The sequence below is a fragment of the Cystoisospora suis genome (genome assembly GCF_002600585.1).
Source record: "Cystoisospora suis strain Wien I chromosome Unknown contig_7293, whole genome shotgun sequence".
Lineage (NCBI taxonomy): Eukaryota > Apicomplexa > Conoidasida > Eucoccidiorida > Sarcocystidae > Cystoisospora > Cystoisospora suis.
Window position 1 is genome coordinate 1,098 of NW_027160079.1, and position 18,038 is coordinate 19,135.

Here is an 18,038-nt window from a genome sequence, read left to right on the forward strand (position 1 = left end):
AGATAGATAGATAGATAAAGGAAGAAGAAGACAGGCGTGTAGGTAGGCGTCTCTTTCTTCTCTTCTTCTTTCTCATGCTCTTTCCCGCATTCTTGTCTTGTTTCCTAAATAAGAGAAGAAGTTTCTTCATGCCTTTCTTTCCTTATTTCTTGTTCTTTTTCCTCTCTTTCTTCTCTTAATTTGTCTGCAGGAATTCATCCCTTAGCTGTGGCCTACGGTTTAAATCGTCTGTATGAAATTCTCGTTTTTCGAGAAGGCTTTGTGCATGCGGATCCTCACCCTGGGAATCTCCTCGTTCACCTCGTCCGAGAAGATGACGAGAAAGAGAAGACGAAGAGAGACAAGAAAGAAGAAGTACGAAATAAGAATGACTCCAATTTCGACAAGGAGGATAAGAAGAGGAAGAAGAAGAAGATAGAAGAAGATAAAGATCAAGACGAGAAAGAAGAAAGAAAAGGGCAAATGAATCTGTCGTCTTCTTCTTCTTCGTCGACCTCTTCCTTCTCTTCATCTTCTTCTTCCTGTATAGAGGAGAAGAGATCTCCTTGCTTTTCTTCGTGTTCTCCTCCTTTCTCACTTCTCTTTCCATCTCTTTATACACCTTCTTCTTCCTCTTCTTCCTCCTCATGTCTTTCTTCTCTTTCTTCTTTCTTTCTTCCTTTTTCTCTCTTCTCATCCTTCTTCAAAGACGACGAAGACCTCCCAGCATCGTCACCAAAGAGAGAAGGAGAAGAAAGAAGAAGAAAAGAAAGAAAAGTTCTGAAGATCTCGATCCTTGATCATGGATTGTATTGTTCTCTTTCCGAAGAATTTCGCATGCATTACTCTCGCCTATGGGTATCTCTTCTTCGAGGAGAGAGAGAGCAGTCTGAATGCCACTGCCGCTTCTTCGGAGTCGAAAAGCTCGTCTCTCTACTCCAAGTCATCTTAACCTTAAGATCTGAAGCCTCGTAAGTAAGAAGAAAAGAAAGAAAGAAAGAAAGAACTGTAGGTATATAAGTAGATATGTAGATCCATAGAGGTTACCTTATAGGAAAGTATTTCAGGGATCTACATTTATCTTGTAAGGTCTTCAGCTGTATATACACCTGAATATCTCTGTATGTGTAGAGACGCAGTTATCTGACATTTTCTCTTCTTTCTACTTCTTTCTTCTTCTTTATGTTAACGAAGACACATAAATAGGCAGACGTCAACATAGAGATAGAGAAGATACTTGACACGTCGTAGACGTCTTCTTTCTATCTTTCTTAAAGAAGAAGAAGAAGAAAGAGAGGTCTTCGATCTTGGAATTCTGTTCTTTTCTTCTTTTTCTCTTCAGCCTGCAGAGCGGAGACCTCACAAAATCTCGAAAATCTGCTGAGTAAGAAGAGGAGGGATTTCCTTACCTCGTCTATCAAAATTCTTTCTCTTCTCTTCTTTCTTCTTCTTGATCTTTAGAGAAAGAGAAAGAAGAAACATGTTTTGTCCTTTCTTTCATTTTCTTCTCTTGACGTTATAACGATGAGAGATAGAGAGATTCTCCTTCTTCTTCTTCGTAGGAATGAAAGGGGAGAGAATGGCACGCTTGTCTCACGGCGTGCAGAGAGGCCCTTCTCTCTGCGAATCTCTACGTTTCTCACTTACGCAGTACATCCGCCTGTATCTATACACGTGTACACATACATATCTATACATATACGTATACGGACAACTAGATACATCACATATTCATGTATACACGCCTGTATATATAGATATAGATGTGTGGGTGTATATACAGGTATGTGCGTCTATAGGCAATGAGTAGGAGGCCTTTCATTAGGGGATTGTCTGCGGGGGGGTGTCTATTAGGTTTGATTCGTCTCTCTGTCTCTGTCTCTCTCTCTCTGTCTGTCTCTGTATGTCTAGAGAAGATCGACTTTTGCGAGAAAGTTTTCCCGAGTATTTTACTCGAATTACAGAAGTTCTGCAATCTATTCCACGGGAATTTATTCTCCTTCTCAAGACCAACGATCTAGTAAGGGCTTCTTCTCTCTCTCTCTCGCTCTTTTCCTCTTCTCTCTCTGTCTTGTCTTTCTTTCTTTCCTCTTCCTTTGTTTCGTTCTTTTTCTTTCATTCCCTTTTTCTTTCCCTTCTTATCGGTGTGTTTCTTTCCTTCTCTTTCTTTCTCATCTAAAGACAGGTCTGGAATATTTTAAGGAATGTATGAACAGCCTCTGTATGTACATAGATTAAAGATAGATTAAAGATAGATAGATTAAAGATAGATAGATTAAAGATAGGTAGGGTATGTTTGTGCGTCTTGGCAGTTGTACAGAGTGTGTGTGTAGTTGAGTAAGGAATTTTGGTCTCCTCATCTCTTCTATTTTTCTTTCTTTTTCTTGCTCTTTCTTGCTCTTTCTTTTTCTTCTTTAGCTTCGGTCAATTCAGACGAGTTTGGCTGTGGATGAGAGGCTTGCTATGATTCCTCTAGCGCGCGGAGCTCTCTATGTCGATACAAGCCACTTTCTACAAGAAGAAGAAGAAAGAAAAAGAGCGTCATCTACTGAAAGCACATATCCCCTCTTCTCTTCTCTAAAAGTAACTCTATACAGTACTGCATCTCCTCAATACACATGTCTATATACCTATATGTATATACTGGTATATATTTATACATACATATATTAGAGCAATGGATCGATATATACATATGTAGGAGGAGGGTAGTAGTTAGGTAGATAGAGAGACGCGCATTTGTACGCTTTCTTTGAAGAGAAAGGCTTACGGAGATGTCCTACAAAAGAAGAAGAGGAAAGGAGAAATTCTTCTACAGTTTCGTTTAGGTTTACTCTATAAGGAGAGTCTTCTTCAAGCTATCCTACTAGCCAACGTTCTCCCTCTCTGTGTGTCTTCAAATGTTTTGGATCTTCTTCTTCCTCGATATAGAAAGAGATCTTCTCTTCTTATCGACACATGGATAGCTACAGGCTTGTATGTTAGGGATAGATAGATACATAGATAGATCTCTCTATCTATATATTTATCTATCTATCTCTGTATATATTTGTATCTATCTCTGTAAGCTGATACAAACCTATTCGAAGAGCCTTCCACCGTAGGGTAGATGCATCACAGCGAAATAGGCAAGTAGGCACATGGATTAAAGATACATTGATAGAGAGATCAAAGATAGATAGCTGGATAGATTGAAGAGAGATAGATACATTAAAGATAGATTGACGAGAGATAAAGACAGATTGGAGATAGATGATAGGTATGTCAGTGTGTGTATGTATGGTTTGTAGGGGTGGGCTTATGTGTGAATTCTTTCTAGGGGGATTTTCTTTGGCTAGGAGAAGAGCTTGTCTTGAATCTTCTTTTCTTCTTTCTTTCTTTGTCTTTTCTTTCAGAGGTGGATCTTGCTTTTTCGACTGAAAGTGACGTATTCTCTTTTAGATCTCTCAGAGAATCTCCTAGCTTTTCTTACCCTTCATGAAGAAGAGATCGAAGAAGAAGAAGAAGTGATAGAAGAAAGGAAAGGAAAAGAAAAGGAAGAAGGAGAAGAAGAGAAGAGGAAACTTCGAGGGGATGAGAATGGAAGGAGAGAGATGGAGAGATCGCTTCACTATGATATGGAGAAGAAGAAGAAGCGAGAGGAAAGAAAGATTTCTCACGATGCTCTTCTCTCTGCTTCTTTGAATAGGCTCTCCTCTTTTCTTATCTCTTTCATGTAATGCAGTCATATCCCCGAGTATATAGGAAGAATCACCTATGTATACTTCCCATGTAGAGAGAGTTTCTCTCTCACTATCTCTCTATACATGTGTAGGTGTGGATGTATTTACTTATGTACTTGTCGTAGGTGTATATAAGAAGTAAGATACGCATGTACGCCTACATATATAAATAGATAGATGGGTATATGTCTTAGAATAAGAGAGAGGGATTGTGGCCCTCTGTCTTATCTTCATCTTTTTGTATCTATTTAGATGAGAAGAGCTAGCTAGAGATGGATCGATGCATGCATGCATGGATAGATAGATAGATAGATAGACGGACTGCTATATGTTTCTTCTTCTTCACTTGGGGGAGATCCAGCAGAAAGAAGAAGATGTCAAAATAGTAAGACAACTAGCTAGTTAGCTAACTATGTCTTCTGTTGGTCTGTACTGAAGTCGCTTTCTCTTCCTTCCTCTTCATTTTCTTTTTTCTTCTTGTATTCTCGAAAGGTAGAAGAAATGAAGAAAAGAAGAAGAGGACACTCTTCAGAAAGCTTCTCTTTTTCCCCTCTTTCTCTTCTTCTTCATGTTGATCTTCTTGCTGCGGAAAGCACGAGTTCCCAAGTGAAATTGAAGAAGAAGATGAAAAGAAAGAAAGATTTCTTCTTACAAAATGATCGAATAACTGCAAGGCCCTCGATCTCTTGTCTCTAAAGAAAAGAAGCTCTCGAAAGGATGAGTGAGGAATAGAGTGACTCTTTGGATTCTAGGCCTTTAACCTATGGCGCCTTTTTCTTGCATGTTCCATGCTACTACTGTATTTTAGTTCATATGCTTCGTACAGGAGTTGCGGCTATTTAACTGCTGCTGAAAAAAGAAAATCTAGAAAATATGAAAATCTATCCCTCCTATCCCTCCTGCAGAGCGGGTGCTGAGAACATTCTGTAGATACACTCCAGGCAAGATATATGTGGGAGTGAGTTATGTCGAGATATATGTAAAAGAATGAAAAGAAGAAAGACAGAGAGAAGACACACGTTCTTCCATCATTTCTTCCTATCATGAAAGTGTTGCCTTGTATATATATATCTAACTTTCCGTTTCATCTTCCTTTCTTTTTCTTTTCTTTGAAGAGAGGGCCGACACTCCTCCATGTTCTTTCCTTTTAACCTGTGAGAGTAAGAGAATCAATCCCTCTACTATCATCCATCACTAAACTCTTTTTCTTTCTTCTCTTTTTCCTTTTTCTATCTAGACTGAAGAAGTTGAAGAAAGGAAAGGATACGTCGTCTGTTATCTTTTATGTTTGCTTGAAAACTTTAATTCTTATCAATCCGAATCATGTTTCTCCTATCGTATCGCACTTTTTTACCATGTGTAGTACATAGGATTAGTAGGTGGGTGTACATACACCTGAGAAATCAGGCATGCATGCGAAAGTGGGGAGGTTTTTCTTTTCACTCCTTTGTTTCATTGATCCATCACATGAGTTTTATCTTTCTTTTTTCTCCATTCAAAGATTCGAGAAGCAAGTTCATGTTTCTCATGAAGAAAAAAGAAGCCTCAAAGATTTCAAAGAAAAGAAGGAAGGAAGCTCCTCCAGTCAGCACATGAATGAATATCGGCTTTTTACATGAAAGAAAAGAAAACCGATTTCAAACAGATGAAATTAAACTTCATGGATCATGTGGATAGAAATAGAAAGACAGATAGATAGATCGATCGATAGATATGGAGAGGCCTATGAAAGAAAGAGTAGTAGTCAGTCACTCTAAACTCACTCCTTTCTCCCTGATACAAGGCGTCCAAAGGTCTCCATATCTGACAAAGACAGATATAACTATTTTAGGAACGTTTTCCTTTCCTTCTAGAATTCTTCATACTATCTCTCTCTACTCCTGCTACGCCACCGCAATACTCCTGGACTACTGCTATACAGAGATAGAGTACTAGTATTACAATATACAATATACACAGATAGATAGAGATGATGTATGCACATAGATGGATGGCTGTAGACAGACAGATAAACTTTTTATAGGGAGTAGTGAATTGCATAATAGAGAAGGGGAGGGAGAGATGCAGAACTCTACGGATCTCCACATAGACAGAGACAGATTTCCTTCACACCTCGGATAGCACTGAAGAATACGAATAGATCTATCATATAGATATAAATGTCTGTATATACACCTAGAGCTTCTTTTCAAATCTTTTCTTCTTTGGCTGCTTTCAATCTCGTCTATCATCTTCTAGTCGGTCTGTACGATACAACATCCACCATCCTCACTAGGAGATCTTTATCCTCCATTCATATAGCTTTTCCCGATCTTGCTGGGTCTTTTTACACGTGTCCCTGCGTCGGTTCGTGTGCGTCTACAGCCTGGGCCTTTGCAGTCGAGTTCTTCTTAGGTAATCTCTTCTTGATTCTTTTCAACACATTGGCTGCAGCTCTGCCGGCTCGACTTTTCTTCATTCTCTTTCCCAGCTTTTTCACTTTTGCTTTCGCTCCTTTCTTGGGCTTCTTGGCAGCAGCCGCAGCTGCCGTCGTAGTCGCCGCCGCGGCTTCTGCGAGGAAACAGAAAAGCAAGAGATCTTAAAGTAACTCTCCCTGTGGACATATTGACATACATATATATGTACCTATGGGTATTCCTATGGGAAATATTTCTATATTAATGGATAGATAGATATACAAGCATACAGTGTGGTCGTATAGGCTCATATGAATGAAGGATCTATGGTGTAGTCGACGGTTATAATTGTATAGACCACCCATATAGATTATTCTATGGTATGTTCCATATATGTCCGTACATACATATATCCCGGTGTATATGATGATGTATAGAGGAGGGAGGAGATTTGTATTCGTCATCCACTCTTGTGTTTCTCTCTCTCCCTTGGAGAGATGTCTACTTGTCAACGAGCTATTCAACGGTAGATTACATGGCTTCTTTTTCGACGGTCATGGTATGTACATATTATGTATAACGCATGTATACGTGTTTCTGTATAGAATCACACATATAGAGACCTACATACCACGTAGGAAACCTTTCTCTCTCCTCACTGGAGACACACGAGATCGGGTGTACATACACTTACCTTGCGCTTGTACCGTACCGTCACTATCCTGGTGAACGACTTGAGATGCTGCTGTAAGGAAAGGACGACAAGTGTGGGAAAAAAGATCGTAACTTCGATTCAAAACATCATTCATCTTGCGTGACTAGCCGCACGATCAGAAGTCGCTCTTTCTGCTTCTCCTGTCCACAACAAGGCTACATGGAGTGTACATACACAGACACTCACCTTCAACCTCCTGTCCCTGATCGCCTTCATGATGCTCTTCATAAGCTCCCTCCTCATAATGTTGAGGTTCATATCCCCCTTCGTGCCCTTCACCGGCATCGTAGTATTGTTCATCGTACTGTCCATCTCCCTCGTAATGCTGTTCCTGCCCATCCTGTCCTTCGTAGTGGCCATCTGTAAAAAGAAGAGAAGACTTGATATACCTCAAGAGGAATGGTAGTGCGTAAGAAGGAGATCGTTAATCTGTCCCAAGAGTTCTCAGGATGCAAAATGGAGAAGAATTGTCTTAAAACTTCAAGATCTCTGAAAAAATTATACACATACATACAACACGAGATATATATATATATATATCATGGACTGTGTCGTTACTCCGTTCATTTCCCTCGTAGTCGTTTGCATCAACCAAGCGTAGAGGCGGGTGTATCTACAGCCGTAGCTAGACAGGTACTAGATAGATAGATAGGTCTAAACCTATGTGTCCATATAGGCAGGTACTATATCGCGGCCTTCTCTTCATGAAGGAGAATTCACGCGATCAACAGAGAAGATGCGTATGTCTATCTCCGATATTTCCCCAGTGTTTTGGGCATACCCCTGAATCGAGGGGTCGAGGAACACTTCATGTCACCATACGGACGAAAACGAGACATGTAGACAAGGAGATACACACACAGACAAAAGAAAACTCACCAGCAGCAGCATGACCGGCTTCATCGTGTAGGTGTTCTTCACCTGAGAAGGAAATCGACAGGAGAGACCCACACATCGAAATTACAAGGCGATCTCTTGTATTATTCTATGATGGATGTAGAAGACACACACGCAGTCCCTCGTACCTCATCTCTTAGCCTGGAAAGCAGTCAAGAGGGGGTGAGAGGTGAAAGGTGGGTTAACGTAGAATCTCTTCATCTACATAGGTAGGTGTGAACTAATAAGAAATCCTAATTTGCGGAGCACACAGACATATGGCATATAGATGTACCACATGAAAGACTGGGCAACTGGGCAGGAGACCCAAAGACATAGAGAATAATGATGAAATAGTATTTTATAAAATGCTTCTTCATCGTGTAATGGATGGAGAGATCAAATCAAGACTAAACGTTGAGACACAAGACAAGATCACTTGTATAGAGAAGGAAGCTGCAAGAGTGTAGCTCGCTCACCTTGGGCTAGGGCGTACTGCGGGGGTTCTTCCGAGATTTCATCGTATGCTTGGTCTTCCTGATCTTCATCCTCTTTAAAAGAGTTCAGAGGAATTTCCAAGTTCTCTTCAAGCAAACTGCCACTCGAACGATCCAGTGTCAAGGCAACGGCGAGCCTGGTGTTGCCGACTAGACACAACAGCTGGACGAGAGCAACAAGCGAGACAAACGACCCCAACCTTTTTGTCCAGGCTGGGGAAGACTTCGACCTGTGCGCCATCATTCTGAGGAAGTTGTTTAGTCAGCAAAGAAAACTTCAAGATAGCCGCGAGAGACACAAGCAGCAGAAAAGAAGTTATGCTTTCCCTGCTGACGAGCTCAAGACACCACTGGAGAGGCAAGCAGATGGTAACGATCATACTGGGTAGTTGGAGGAGTCGCGTACTCCGCAGCTAGCACCGCTCGACGCCAAGGTCGCCAGACGGGTAGGTAGGGGACGCTCCGACCAAGTGGCTAGGAACGCTCTCCCGCTATCCATCTCTCAGCCTCAGTCATTCGGTCTAGTGACACCAGACAAACACTTGGGTGGCTACGACCGTGTCTTATGCTCGTGTATGTCACTGGAAACGACGACTCTTCTGTAAAACGCTAGATCTTATTGGAGATGTATATGGAGGACGCTTTCAGGGTTGAGGTGGGTCTCTGTCATTGTCACCCGGAAACGCCCCCCCCCCAAGGAGAGAAATGGACCATGTTTTCTGCAATCTCGTCCACTACCTCAAACTCTTGCACACAAAGACAATAGAACGGAAATCAGAAAACAGAAAGACATTCCCAGCTCACCTCTACCGAGCCGGTCAAATCTTTCAAGCTCGACAGAACCATGGCTAGCCGGGTGGTCAACAGTAGACAACACAACGGCAACGACAGATGGGAGTTTCCTTAGGCCTTTCCAGATGCCGCAAGTCCTGTAGCTACTAGAACAGCCGTAAACAGCCGAGGTCAGGATTTAGTTGGACCGCCGCAGTAGAGAGGACAATGAGTTCTCGTGAGTAGGGCGTGCTGTAACATCTAGGCGGCTCTCGTTGGACGTGTCCCCTCTTGTCAGCGTTTCGCAGCCCTACCGGCAACTGTCACCTAGGACAAGCGACAAGCAAAGTGTGTGCGCAAGATGCTGCGGGAATGCCAGGCTTTTGCCCGCCAGAAGCGCTCGTAGTGCAGACACAGTTTGAAAAGTCACCTCAAGGTTAGGAAGCTGAGACGGCCGTGACACCGCAAGGGTTGGGCGGTGATACGCCGTGTAAGATACTGCCCTACAACTACTGCGAGCCCGCTTTGCAGGTGTGTCCCACCCTGCAGAGTCTACAAAGGAAGACTATACTACTCAGAACCATGGCAAAGACAGCAGAAAGGCCCCGCGCCTCGCCGGCGAAACCGGTGAGAGAGGGGAACTCTACCAGGAGCCAAAGCATCTGGCCTCTCGGACACCGCTCGCCTGTAGAGGAGATACAGCCCTTCGAGTGTGCTACGAGTCTCCTGTGACTGTGCCTTACAGTCCACACGGTTGCAGGGGGCTCGCCAAAGAGCCGAGAAAAGTTTATTTCTTCTTGTGGCTTCCCGGTCTTATTGCCGCTAACATCAAACCACCCTGACGCACACCGAAGCGGAGCAACTAGGGTAGCGTCGTCAGGAGGATTTGTAACGAAGTGTCCGGAGGGCTACAACGATGATCGCGTCTGCGACAGGAGCCGGAGCGAGGGACGAGAGAGAACGGGAGCATCGAAAAACTCGTGGGAGAAGAAAGGAGGCCGGAAAGAGATCAAGGGTTTAGGGTTTCTGAGCAGACTACCTCTCGAACATCCGGTTTTACTCTTCACTTTGGACCCCCCGGCTCTCAAGACAAAGCGACGGCACGGGCAGAGGTGTACTGTCCTGAGCAAAGGCAGGAGTGTTCTTAACAAGTGTCCTCCAGCAAGGATGTGCTACCGATTAGTGTGATTCGGTCAGGTGGGCTGTGGGGTTAATGAGCGCAGATGCCCCACTACAGTGACACTACCATTCGAACAAAGAGCATTAGGAGGCCTCGCACTACATGCGGGTACGTACATGGCAGTCCATGTGGAGGGGAGTACATATGTGGGACAAGTGGGTAGCGTTAGTAACACTATAGAGAAGCAGAAGTACAAAGAATAAACTAGAATAGCACTACTACGAAGAGCACTTGCACGAGCAGAATGAACGAAGTCGTCTTTCCCGCTTGACTCCTGGGCCACACTTACCCTCCGAGGGGGCTGTGGCTCCGATCCCCGGCAAATGCTGAGTGGACCGCGAACGGTGAAATGGCCGGCGAAGGCTAGAGATCGGGCCTGGCGTCGTCGTCCCGTCATCTGAATGTCTTCTTTGTCGTTCACGGCCTCCATAGGCCATATAATAAGACAGAAGTTCCGTAGCTTCAGGCGAGCTGTATCGTATTCCTGCCTCCTTTGCATTCAGGCTCTGAAGTATAGCAAGACATCTGCTCTTAAGTCCAGGAGTTAGCTGTAGAATCCAGGCAGGGGTGCGACCAGAAAAGCACACGCATCGCATGCTCCGTGTGTTTGTATTCTAGTACATGCTAAGGATACACGTATACTGATGCTATCTAGACGCGAAGAGAAGATAGGACCGTGTTCCAGATGGGGCCGGTGCATCTAGTGGGATAGAAGAAAAAGAGAGGAGTAAGAGTCGCAGTGAGCCACCAGACTCGCATACAGAAAGGTGGTCAGTCAGTGTCTATACAGCCTAGCTGTCACCCGTTAAGGAGAGAAGAAGCAGGCACCGAGTCGGCAGCGAAACAAGAGCATCAATTGAATGGAATTGAACAGGCGCAAGAAACGACCAGAGGAAAAGAAAAGTCCTCAACAGGTGCGGAAAAAAGTAAATGATTCGACAGAAAGATAGACTATAGAGATAGAGATAGATAGATAGATTAAGGTAGATAGACATGCCCAGGCAGAGAGATGTATGAGAACTGACCAAGCCATGAGGCGAGTAGTTCCTCATTGAGAACAAGGTCTACGGACCCACTTGTGCCGTTGCCTGAAGAGACAAAGGAAACATACACACACTAAGAATCTCCTTGAGAAACGCCTGCCTCATCTCAAGTCTTACTACGCCGCCAGAGCAGTATCTCCTTATACCTCTTACACAGGAGTTAACATGATTGCATGCAAGACAAAGAAATACACAGGCATCCCCTATGTTAGCAGTCCACTGGTAGGTAAAGGCTTTTCTCTGGCCGTGTGCTCGTGGAAAGGAAGGCAGAATAAAGAGATCCGTTTGAAACTGTGGATCTACAAAACTCAGTATGAGGGTCCAATAGAAGCAATCAGTATCACAGGCAATACCCAATTATAATGAAAGTAGACACGAACCAGCTGTACCAATGAAAAGAGTGTCTTGGAACTCGACGGGAAGAAAGCACGTGGCGCTTTTCCGCCGTCGAGTTCACCTACCAAACATACAGTGGAGCGAGGGGCTTCATGATGCACGTATACGCTCCATGACTCGAGGAATTCTAGTCGAGTGGAAGAGTCGCTTGGCAACCTCCGAATTTTGTGCACTTACGGGTGTACGATCGCGCTTCTTCTTCCAAAGAGTAGATTTCAGGGTTCATAGAAGGCAACAAAGTCTCTCCTTACCATCATTCATGATAAGATAAGATAAAGACAGTTAGGCGTGAGTAAAAAGACCCGGCGACTAGGCAGCTCACCACTTGGGGAGGGCGCGGCTGCTTGACGAGGCAATTCTCCTCCGGGTCCCTCGCTTGATACCCCGGTAGCTCCCTCACTTTGGCCTTGTAAAGTTGCTTCTGGTAGTGGCGAAGAAGAAGGCTCTTCTGCAAATAAGCTGGAAGAACGGTCTGAACGAATGCTTACAGCAGTCACATGGGTGTCTATTGCTAGACACAACAGCAACATGAGAATAGTAGCGAGGGAAAAAGGAGTCGCCAGAACACCGCACGGTGACGCCTTCGACTTGCGCGACGCCATCCTGTCAAGTCGGCGCGTCAGGAAACGAAACTTGCAATCGTTCTCGACAAAGAAAAGAAGAACAGAGAACAAAACAAGCCAGTCGCTTTCACTTGCCATACACAATTGGCAAGCCAGGAGGCACCACTCACGTTGAGTAGTCCATGAACAGTACACAGTGGGGCAGCTCCACCCGCGAGTCATCCGGATGACTAGCTGGCGGACGGACGTTTCCTTCAGCAGCCGGGAAGGGCATGTGCTGTCTCCTCCAGGGGGTTGATGTGCTAGCAGGCATCTCTCTTGGGGCTGTGCTACAGCAAGATTCTCGATAACTATGATGTGGATAGACACAGAGCTAGTTAAATGGGCACACGTGTTACCACAAACCGACGTACCGTAGACAACACTGTCTGATGGAGTTGCGCAAGCCCCAGGTTGGTCTCTGTTTCCATCACTGAGGCAAGCAACCGTCCGAGATCATGTTTTGAACCTCGTCTCTGCCTTTCCTCCAAGCGTCTCACACACAAACAGATGAACAGAACCTCAGCGAAACGGCGTCCTTGACTGCAATTTCAGGGATAGCCCAAGGCTTTACCATTACGGAATATGGGTGAGTTGAACGTGGTCGTCCCGGCAGCGCCTCTTCAGCCTTTCTTTCTTCAGGCCTTTTCTTCTGCGACAGTTTCAGTGAGCACGGTAACAGTCCCGCGGGGCGAGAGACGAAACTTCTCACGCACGATGAATGAGAATGAACGTCACACACTGCCGGAGAGAATCCATCCCAAGTGTTTACTGGAGGATGTGCTCGCCCCTCGATACACCAGTTGAACCCCCTTTACTTTTGTGTACGAAAGGAACCGAGAGCTCAGTTGCAGACAACCCGGGGTGTCTCAGCAAAGCCCTGACCGTGCAGCGGCCCGAGCTACCAACACACTTGGCGGTCATACTCCTTCATAAGCTCCAGGTAGTAAGAAGACTGCTATTTCGTCGTTCGCAACAATACTGCCAGTACGAGAGTTGTGTCACGTGCGTTCAGACTTGGAGGCTCCGTCTCACGATTGATCACACTACGCCATCAGTTATGCCTCCGTCGCATCGACCCCCCGACACCACGGCGACGCCGGTGTAAGTACCGATTCAAATCCATGACTTGTTCGAAACTACCACCATGAACTGCTAGTGGTCTACAATTTCTAGTCGGGATTAGCTCGGCGATGAGACAGTTCACTTGACATATATGCGACAGCTACACCGGAACCTGTCCAAGGAAGTTAGTACTTTCGGAAAGAGAGTCTTTCAGACCCAAAACTTCGGTAGACCAATTCTCATCGCCTGGTGCCGTCTTCCTTTACCGGAGCTCACCGACAGCTATACGTGAACACACTTCTGTAGAGACATCCTTGGCCTGACTGATTATTACTATTTGACTCGGGAAATGATCCTCGCAGGTAGCATACTCCATCTTCTTCCACGGAAAGAACACATCGGAAAGAGGAGCCATTGTCGACTACCTCTCCCCTTCAACCGGAATAAACCACTGGTCGACAGGAGGAGAAAAGGGAATAAAAGTTCTCTTTTCTTCTACTCAAGAATATCTATCTGAAGCAACCATAGCACGTTCAGCCAATCAGAAGACGTCCTTAAAACGAAAAACCATTACCCTCGTCAAAAAATATAGAAACAGCGGAGAACCCAAGAGCTGGTTGCCCTGGGACTCGCGCTATCAGAAGAAGAAGATGAAGATGCGGCGTATACAGACAATTGAAGAAACGACAGGCTATCAGAACGACAAGCTGATCAGATGAACTCCTGCTGTATAGCGTCTTTTTTTTCTAAACGGGGTCTACTGCCAAGTTTTTTTTGCTGAGAGAAAGACCTCGTGGCACATGCGCATAGAATCATCGGTAGCTTGGCGTCACGTCCCCCTTTGCAAGACTTCGTTTCGTTTAACAGGCAGAGAAGGAGGGAGGTCAGTGATGCACGCGTGCTTTGGATCGGCAAGAAAGTTTTTTTTCTTGATCCGCCAGCGCTGAATGATACTGAAAAGCATCGTGCAATTCAAGGCAACAGAGGAGATCATGAAGCTTCTGATCTATCGAAGATCGCTTAGGTTTCAGGGGTGATGCTCTACGAGAACAGACAGTAGTAGTTGCTGTTGTGAGGACCACGTGGCGGCTCGGCCAATCCATCTTCTATCTTTATCATACCTTCTTATTCTATCTCGGAGTGACTGTAGACATCCTTCTATACACCTGGGTGACTACGTGTGTATAAGCGTACCTACGTGGATCGATGTGCGTACCTGATTCGAGAGGGCATAGAAAGACTAGGATTGGTTCGCTATCATGGATGCTTGGAGAAAAGCAAAGGAACTTCGGACATGTCTTCATGAGAAAAAGAACCAAGAGCCAGAAGCGACCTTTCATACTGAAGAAACACCTCCTTCCTTCATGTAATCATAAACAAGAAGAAACACCTATGAATATATATGTAGCGTCAGCAACATGATCAAGTTAGATAGCTCTACATGCTTCTTCATGACTACTATTTGCATGCGCTAGGTCGCATCCCCTTGATCAAAGAAAGGCACAAACACTTCGTCAGTGGAGTCTTAATACGAACCGAAGAGCAGTAGTAGTAGTAGTCGCAGTAATGGGCATCGCAGTAGTAGCTGTACAAGTTATGGCTCTACTCTCATTGTCTGGTGAAGCAGAGAGCGCCAGGTGTCCAAGCATTCAAGGCCTGCTAGTAGCAATACCACTTGTAGCAGAAGCCACTGGAGTACTATATATATGTATATATATATATATATGCATGTATAAATACACTTATGTACGTTTACATATTTGTAGATATATATATCTATATATCCAGAAATAGGAGAAAAAAAAGAGAGTAAACTAGGTCTGGAACTAGCACCGGAGAAGGAATAAGAGTTGTAGTCGTACAAAGTAGTGAGACATGGGCGCACAGGATCGTCATCTCTTTCGGCTAGACTCACCGCACTTTGTGTGTGTTACTCTCGATCAACAGAAGGCCTCGAGCGACTACGACGGAGGGTGCTGTACCACGACGCAAAAGGTTTTCGCCTCTTAGCAACATCTTGGTGTGGCTTCTGGATCATCTCGTATGCCAAAAAGTAAGAAAGTAATTCCGTTTTGAGGGGCGAGTAGTATCTAACCTCTCCCTCCTTGTTTGCCAACTCCTGAAGAATCTCAAGACATCTCTTTTTCGTATGTGGTCTTGACTGGAGAACCCACTGAGGTGGCTGCTCTGCGAAAACATACACATCCACCCTAGGTTCCTATATGATATCATGGGGTTATCTCTGCAACAGTTGATGAGTATTCTCGTACAGACAGACAAATACATCTCCATTGACACTGGTGGCTTGCCCGCGGATTTGTCGAGAGTCTAGGTATGGCTAACAAAGAACAAAAAGAATCAAAAAGAGCAAGGGAAATGACAACTACACGCACGCCTAGGTAAAGAAAAACAGGAGAGACAGCTTGATCCCCCCGCGTGCCAAGTAGAAACTCGTTGACTGAATGGAACAGACATGGTAGTCACTGCTAGACATTAAAGAATCTAGGATGGTCAATGAAGAAGCAGAGGGAAGGGATAGACAAAGAGAGCTGCGTAGAAAGACATAGAGAAGTGTAGAGAGGCAGACAGGTACGAATACAGATACGATGGAATTCCACAGACAGACGTAACAAAGACAGATCGATAGAGAAACATGGGAAGATTCATATGTGAACTGACCGATCCAGGCGTCAATTATTCCGTCTGGGATCTCATCGAGGCCCTCACTACCGCCGTCGCCTGTACAGAAAAGAAGCAACAACGCAGATACTATAAATGTGAACCTTCCACGCTTTCACAACTGGTAGGCGGCCTGCCTCGATTGCAGGATCTATGTATATCTCTTCTTACAGACTTCGTGTTCTTATAGAACTGCACGCAAGGGGAGCCAGCGTATACACGCAGGCGGTTCCTTCCAGGACCCCCAGAGAGCAGAACCCCGGTATAGTCACCGGAGGCCATTCGCTGATTCTTCTTCCCAGACATGATGGAAACTTCGAGAAATCGCTTTGGGAGAAATTCATGAACCCTCGTAGTGAAACACGCAGAAGTAACAAGACGAGGAAGATCTTTGCGTGAGCGCTGGAGAGGAAGAGAGAAAAAAGTAAGGTGATGATGGGGGTTGGTGTAGAGAACTGGAGAGTTTTTTGTACTTAAGTACACAGAGATATGAAAAATGTACTCCTGGGTGGGAGAATTCTTGGTGTTAGTTCGGGTCTACATCCCAACGGAGAAACCGGACAGAATCTCTTTGTTCCAACTATTGCATGGCGGAAAAAGAGAAAGGACGGCACGAAGGAAGCCATGAAAGTAATAAAAAGAAAATCTAAGACCAGGGACAGCTCAGCCTTACCATTTGAAGGCATCTCTCCAAAACTCGACAATCGTCTCTCGGGGGCACCGCCGTCTGCTGCCTCGGTGCCTTCACTTCTTCCAGCAGTCTTCCTCCCTTCTGGGGAATTTGAACGAGAAGATTCACCGCTCGCTACGGCAGAGTTGGCGTACGTAAATTCATTCGTTGTCATCGCATGTACAGCGGTGTCTACTCCAAGGCACAACATCAGCGTGAGGCTGACAATGAGTGAAAAACGGCTGGCCGAAACGGCGGGCTGGAGAGGTTTCGACCTACTGCTTGCCATCGTGTTTCTTGCATTCGTGAGAAGGATGTCTGGAATGCAAACGCTCCAAAGAAAGGAACGAACAAAAGAGAAAACTTCTCTTGGCTTGCTCATGTGTAATTGACACCATTAGCGAAACAGACCCAGTCCTGCTTTGGAGGTGTTGTCCTACATGAGAAGGCCTCCCAGCTCATGAGTGTCGGTGGGCCCCTACTGTGTCACCACGCGGGGAGAATGTGGCTTCGCGCCTGGGACCCGAAGATTCAATCTGGGGTCCAGCTTTACTGCGATTGGGGGGCCGATGATGCTGGCCGGCAGTCGGTAGTTCCGATTCCGCATACGACAAGCAGGCCGCTCGTTGAAGGAGGATCAAGACTCACTCTCTGACACTCTTTTTTTCTTCCCCACGCCCCAAAACCGTTGCTCACCCTTCGCACGCCACCCTCCGCCCTGGCTTCACGACTGGAACAGGGGCGCCACTCCCCTGTCACAGGCTACCCGTTAATGGTTACGTGGTCGTTCTATCGGTGCGTGAGCTTCCAGTAGGAAAGCTTACTGGCTTGGACAGCTCGATGGCTGGACGGGTCCCTACGCCCCAATAGTAGAGCTGTAGCCTTCTAGGGTTATCAGACACGCCCGTGGTGCCCCGAGGCCCCGCCTGCAGTTGTGAATTGACGGAGGAGCAGATGGAAGAAGCGGGGGCGTGCAGAAACAGAAAGGAAGTCAGGAGCGTGTGTGAGATTCGCCCTGGCCAGCCAACGCGCGTTCCCGAAAGTGACTCTGGCCCCTTGGTCGTGGCGGTTACGACTTTGGGAGAGATTGCGAGGCAGCCTCCTCGCTCCTATCACACTCATTCAGCGGGAGAAGGCTCTTTTCTCTTACCTTATCCAGGAGGAGCTTGTGTCCCAGGACTCGAAAACTTCTTGGTTGCCACGGCTAAGCAGACATGTTTCACCACCGCGCTACGCAAACCGAGATTCTTCACTAACATACTGTTTTTATGACGTGCCGCAATACAGCGTGCGATAGAGTCTTGCAGGCCAGGTCTCTGTTATCATCACTCGGGCAGGCACCTGCCTAAGACGAATACGAATTGATGGTGCTTCTGAGATCTTCTCCTATCACAGTTTACTCCACCCTCACACGCTCACACTGTCAGGAAGCTCGCGTCCTGACCCG

At 45.6% G+C, this 18,038-nt stretch overlaps 3 protein-coding genes across 3 annotated transcripts in view; 1 reads left to right on the forward strand and 2 right to left on the reverse strand.

The window, feature by feature from the left end:
- Positions 1–5,166, forward strand: part of CSUI_010379 (abc1 family protein) — a gene marked incomplete at its 5' end in the record, with an annotated part of 6,263 nt that extends 1,097 nt beyond the window's left edge. Inside the window, 5 exons of the mRNA XM_068070483.1 lie at positions 191–950; positions 1,322–1,363; positions 1,891–1,999; positions 2,398–2,562; positions 3,375–5,166. Coding sequence (XP_067917539.1) covers positions 191–950; positions 1,322–1,363; positions 1,891–1,999; positions 2,398–2,562; positions 3,375–3,698 — 1,400 coding nt within the window. The remainder of the gene's footprint in view (positions 1–190; positions 951–1,321; positions 1,364–1,890; positions 2,000–2,397; positions 2,563–3,374) is intronic.
- A 23-nt stretch (positions 5,167–5,189) lies between these two features.
- CSUI_010380 (uncharacterized protein) lies at positions 5,190–9,033 on the reverse strand. Its single transcript, XM_068070484.1, has 5 exons — positions 8,168–9,033; positions 7,692–7,733; positions 6,999–7,172; positions 6,792–6,842; positions 5,190–6,251 (listed from the first exon to the last, which is right to left on the reverse strand). The coding sequence occupies exons 1-5, from the start codon at positions 8,427–8,429 to the stop codon at positions 6,028–6,030; spliced, it is 753 nt and encodes a 250-aa protein (XP_067917540.1). The 5' UTR covers positions 8,430–9,033; the 3' UTR covers positions 5,190–6,027.
- A 1,392-nt stretch (positions 9,034–10,425) lies between these two features.
- CSUI_010381 (uncharacterized protein) lies at positions 10,426–17,304 on the reverse strand. The gene is made up of 7 exons (XM_068070485.1): positions 16,595–17,304; positions 15,922–15,981; positions 15,158–15,429; positions 12,818–14,195; positions 11,898–12,105; positions 11,162–11,224; positions 10,426–10,684 (listed from the first exon to the last, which is right to left on the reverse strand). The coding sequence occupies exons 1-3, from the start codon at positions 16,971–16,973 to the stop codon at positions 15,173–15,175; spliced, it is 696 nt and encodes a 231-aa protein (XP_067917541.1). The 5' UTR covers positions 16,974–17,304; the 3' UTR covers positions 10,426–10,684; positions 11,162–11,224; positions 11,898–12,105; positions 12,818–14,195; positions 15,158–15,172.
- Positions 17,305–18,038: the final 734 nt, after the last annotated feature.

What these genes read in the sequence shown, in the direction of transcription:
- CSUI_010380 (XM_068070484.1), bottom strand. Translation starts at nt 8,429, where the DNA reads ATGATGGCGCACAGGTCGAAGTCTTCCCCAGCCTGGACAAAAAGGTTG. An exon ending in GCAGTACGCCCTAGCCCAAG is followed by an intron (nt 7,734 to 8,167) that starts GTGAGCGAGCTA and finishes TTTCCTTCTCAG; the next exon opens with GTGAAGAACACCTACACGAT. An exon ending in CGGTACGGTACAAGCGCAAG is followed by an intron (nt 6,252 to 6,791) that starts GTAAGTGTATGT and finishes GTTTCCTCGCAG; the next exon opens with AAGCCGCGGCGGCGACTACG.
- CSUI_010381 (XM_068070485.1), bottom strand. Translation starts at nt 16,973, where the DNA reads ATGAGCAAGCCAAGAGAAGTTTTCTCTTTTGTTCGTTCCTTTCTTTGG. An exon ending in TGGAGAGATGCCTTCAAATG is followed by an intron (nt 15,982 to 16,594) that starts GTAAGGCTGAGC and finishes TTTTCTGTACAG; the next exon opens with GCGACGGCGGTAGTGAGGGC. An exon ending in AATAATTGACGCCTGGATCG is followed by an intron (nt 15,430 to 15,921) that starts GTCAGTTCACAT and finishes ATGTTTTCGCAG; the next exon opens with AGCAGCCACCTCAGTGGGTT.